The sequence below is a fragment of the Cryptomeria japonica genome, chromosome 2, assembly GCF_030272615.1.
Source record: "Cryptomeria japonica chromosome 2, Sugi_1.0, whole genome shotgun sequence".
In the NCBI taxonomy this organism is placed as follows: domain Eukaryota; kingdom Viridiplantae; phylum Streptophyta; class Pinopsida; order Cupressales; family Cupressaceae; genus Cryptomeria; species Cryptomeria japonica.
In genome coordinates, this window is record NC_081406.1 from 282,030,135 (window position 1) to 282,035,184 (window position 5,050).

The window sequence follows — 5,050 nt, forward strand, 5'->3', positions numbered from 1 at the left end:
CAAGCGAAAAATGATGTTAAGTGCTCTAAGGAAAAATAGCATCAGATTACTATCTCCAACTATATGAAAATACAAGCAAGGTAGCATGTTTATATAGAGTCAAGTGAGGGGTGGAGGTGGCAATACCGACCAATGAGGAGAGACCATCATGATGGTCTAAACATAGTAAATGCACCTCCTAATAGCATGGTGACACCTCAATACCCACTTGTCTTAAGTAAACATGTTTTATTAACCTAAGCAAGCTTAATTAAAGTATAGAAAAAACTTAGGAAAAGGGAACATAATAAACCCAACCAGGAAAATAAAAACCTACATCAACACCCACTCTTAAGCATAGCTTAGGTGGGTGAAAAAATGGGTCCTGGCAAATGAAGCCTGATGAGGTACCCATGTACATAGTATTCCCCCCAACAGAGAAGAAGCCCCCCCCCCCCCCCCCCCCCCACCCAAACAAAAGAGAGTATGCCCTCCCCACCAACCAAAACAGAGAGAGAAAGAAAGAACTAAGAAGTCCCCCCAAAAGAGGACACTTGTTGCACCCTAAGAAAAGCTCTCAATTGAATGAACTTCCTCTCAGTGAAGGGTTTGGTGAAGATGTGTGCAGTCTGATCTGATGTCTGACAATACTGAAGATCAAGATCCTGCTCATGAATCAGCTCTCGATTATAGTGCATGTGAATCTTAATGTGCTTGGTCCACTGATGATGGACCGGGTTGCGAGAAATCTTAATAGCACTCTGGTTGTCAGAAAAGGTGACTGTAGGCTTTTGAAAGGAAATGCTAAAATAAGTGAGAATGTTCTGAATCCAAATGACCTCAGTAGAAGCATTAACTACACCTCAATATTCAGCCTCAGTAGATGAAAGAGCAATAGCAGATTGCTTCTTGCTCGACCAAGAAACTGAACCAGAACCAAGAGAGAAGCAATACCCTAAAGTAGACCTGAAATCCTTAGAATCGCCTGCCCAGTCTGAATCTGTATATCCCACCAAGTCAATATCCATGTCCACTGCATAATGAATCCTGTAATTATGAGTATCTTGAATACAGTAAAGAATTCGCTGAGATGCCTTCCAATGCAGCTCATGTGGCTCCTGCATGAACCTGGAGACTAGGCCCACAACATATGAAATATTAGGCCTCATGTGAGTCAAATATACGAGGCTAACAACCAATTGGCGATACAAGGTAGCATCCACCAAGGGTGAAGAGCAAGAAGCCTCAAGATTGACCCCTGACATAAATGGAGTTGATGTAGGCTTACAGTCATCCATGTGAAATCTTGAGAGCATATCAAGAGCGTTCTTAGGTTGTCCAATGAAGATACTAGAAGGCGACTGAGTGATCTTAAAAACTAAGAAGTATTGGAGTAAGCATAAGTCAAACATAAAAAAATCATCATTAAGGGTAGTTTTGACTACCTTGATGCGGGATGAGTGAATCCTTGTGATCAACAAGTCATCAACATAGAGAACAAGGAAAGTGAGAGTATCATCCTGCTACAAAATGTAGACATTTGGATAAGAATGGAACCGAGTGAACTCAACTGACAGAAGGAAGGAGTCCATCTTAGCATACTAGGCTTAAGGGGCCTATTAAGGCCATAGAGAGACTTCCAAAGGTAGAAAACAAGTGAAGGATCCTAGACAAATACCTATGGTTTCTCCATATATATCTCCCCTGAAGGTCACCATGAAGAAAAACACTCTTCACATCCATCTGATGAACTTCCTAGCGATGAGCTGCAACAATAGCAAGAACAAGTTAGATGGAATTCATCTTGGCAACTAGCACAAAAGTCTCAGAGTAGTCAATCCTAGGAACCTGGGAGAATCCTTTGGCGACCAGGTGAGCCTTATGAAGAGGGCAAAAATCATAGCAACATAGGATTAGATGGTTAGTATTCAAATAAATCATTCAAACACATAAACACTTAAAAACATAAAATGACTATTTATACCTTGCTAATTTTGCCTTCTCCTTCGGATTGGACCTTTGGCGAAGTGAAGAATGCACCCCTTCCTCATTTGAGTGGATTGGTCCTTGATGGTGTTAGACAATTCAAATAACCAGAAGACAACTAAGAGGGGGGGTGAATCAATTGTCATAGATTACCAGAACATTTAGCAATTAAAACTTTAATACTGGAACCCAAAAAATTAATAGAAAAATAGCAGTTAAACCAATTAAGCATAAATAATAATCAGAGAATAAATACCATCCACATGACACCAAGATTTATATGTGGAAAACCCGGTAAAGGAAAAAACCATGGTGGGAAGCCTACCCACAGTCAGATAATACTTTTGCAGGAAGTATGTGAAATAGAATTGAGGGGCCTAGACTTGTAGGAAGGCCTAGAGCGCACTGCTCATCACAAAAGGAGTCTCACTAACTACAAAGAAATCCAAACTACAATCCGGAAGAAGGAATGAACTGCAAAGATAACATCTCCTATGCCTAAGTACAGTTCCGGTTAAGCTTAATATCAGAGGACTAAACCCTCTTACATAAACCCAATTTGATCTCCAATGATCGACCAAATCCTCTGCCTGAATGATATTACATTATTCGCACATTACATACACATATCCCGATGATCTACAATGAGATCTTACATCATATATCTACAAACCCTCGACCATCAACAATTAGGTCGACCACTAGACAATAAACTAATTACATAATTACAAAACATGTCGGCCTTAGACCAAAACAAATAATATTCAACACATAAGACATCTTGGAAACACATTGAGAGGTCCAATCCACACGTTACATTAAGTCGGTCCATTACCTAGATCAACTGAGACCCAATATAGGTCCACACGCTAAAGCAATGATCTCCATCCACCAATTCTCAAACATGATAACCATCAATATCCTGAATCTCCACCAGAAGCTACACCAACACCACTTATGCATATCATCAAAGATCTTCATCAAAGCTCTGCCGATGAAACCCTCACCATAACCACAAGCCAAGCTTCCAATAAAAAATGATAGCATCCGATCACCAGACCAAAACCAACTGACTGAATATGAACATGAGTATCATGAATAAGCCAATTTCATAACCAAACCATACCAGAGCATACCAGATCATGTCGGATCCAAACCAACTAGAAACTACTCAACCTACCGGGACCAGAAGGGTGCTGGTAAAGCATCTAAAACAATTAGTGTTGACATCAATGATAAAACATCAATGCAACACATAATCAATTCCTCCAAATGGCCAACAATCTCCCCCTTTTTCATTGATGGCAGCACTAGATGTGAAAAACATCTAAGTACCAAGAAATGCCAAACAAGTCTCCCCCGATGGAAGACAACCAACAATCTCCCATATAAAGATATAACAATGAAGTTCTGAAACAAAGACCAACCTCCCCCTGTGAATGATATCTATGTAAAGCTTTGAATTATACATATATCTCCCCCTTTGACATCAATGCCATAAATCTGACAAAAATACCAAAGCAAAAACATAAACCACTAAGTCACAAAGCAAACTACTCCCCCTGAGTAGTAGCATCCCCACATTAGTGTCATAATGAAAAATATCTCTGATAAAGCATACTAGATTGATGCCAAAATACATCAATCAGTTCTCTGCCAAAGGGGCAGAAACCCCTAACCTGTATCTCAGGTACTCAAATGGTTCTTTAGGAAAAGGTTTAGTGAAAATATCCGCAATCTACTCTTTAGTGTTCACATAAACCAGTCTAATTTAATTTTCTTCCACCTTCTCCTTCAAAAATTTATACTTGATAGATATGTGCTTTGTCTTAGAGTGAAATACCAGATTCTTTCATATGTCAATAGCAACAGAGTTATCACAGTGAATAACTACCGGTCCAGTGCAATGCACTTTGATATCCTTCAACATTTTCTTCATCCATAAAACCTATGTACAATTAGTAGCAACAACAACATACTCAGCTTCAGAAATAGATAAGGAAGTACATGATTGTTCCTTGTTGATCCATGAAACCAACTTCTTTCCAAGAAATAAAGCTCCACCGGAATTACTTTTCTGGTCATCAACATCTCCAACCCAATCAACATCTATATATGCACATAAAGTAAAGTCATCATCCTTAGGGTACCACAAAACATATTTTAATGTACCTTGCAAGTATCTAAAAATCCTTTTCATCGCACTCTCATAAATTTTCTCTAGGATCACTCTGAAATCTGGATGCAATACAAACAACATTCATTATGTCAGGCCTATTTTGATTCAAATAAAGCAGACCTCCAATCATAGAATTGTATCTTGTAGGATTTACCGGTGCAGAAACATCTTTCCTTGTTAATTTCTCACTTGTAACCATAGGAGTACTTACCAGTTTAGAAACTCCCATACCAAATTTCTTCAACAATTCCCTAGCATACTTAGTTTGACAGATGAAAATACCTTTGTCAGTCGGAGTAATCTACAGACCTAAGAAAAATTTCATTTCCCCAATCATAGACATTTCAAATTCTTTCTCCACATTCTTAGAAAATTTCATGCATAGCTTATCTTCACCTCCAAAAATAATGTCATCAACAAATACTTCAATAATCAATATATCAGCACTAGTGATCTTATAATATAAATTATTGTTAGCATTACCCTTAGTAAAACCAAGCTTCAAAAGATATTTATCCAACCTTGCATACCAAGCTCTAGGTGCCTGTACTTTCAATCCATATAAAGATTTCCTTAACCTGCAAACCATGTTTGTATCATCTGATAGTGAAAAACCTTCAGGTTGCTCAATGTAAACTTCCTCATTAAGATCCCCATTAAAAAATGCACATTTAATATCCATCTGATAAACCTTGTAGTTTTTATGGGCATCATAGGCAAGATTCAACACTCTATTCCGGTAAAGGTGCTATCGATTAAGATATAATCATTTCCACCGCCGGTTCCTTCTCATAAACTCTGATTTGACCTCTATTTAGCTCATCCACCTTGACATTAGCACTCTCCATAATTCTTTGCAATCTCTTGTTATAACATCTATATGCCTTGCTTTCATTAGAATAACCA

General features: G+C 38.3%; 1 protein-coding gene across 1 annotated transcript; it reads right to left on the reverse strand.

Annotated features, from left to right (window-relative positions):
* Positions 1 to 842: 842 nt before the first annotated feature.
* On the reverse strand, positions 843 to 1,277 carry LOC131054460 (secreted RxLR effector protein 161-like). Its single transcript, XM_057988991.2, has one exon. It carries the CDS (start codon positions 1,275 to 1,277, stop codon positions 843 to 845), a length of 435 nt encoding a protein of 144 aa, XP_057844974.1.
* Between the last annotated feature and the right edge of the window lie 3,773 nt (positions 1,278 to 5,050).

Bases quoted from the DNA above. Each gene is read 5' to 3' on its own strand.
- LOC131054460 (XM_057988991.2), bottom strand. From the start codon at position 1,277: ATGGATGACTGTAAGCCTACATCAACTCCATTTATGTCAGGGGTCAAT.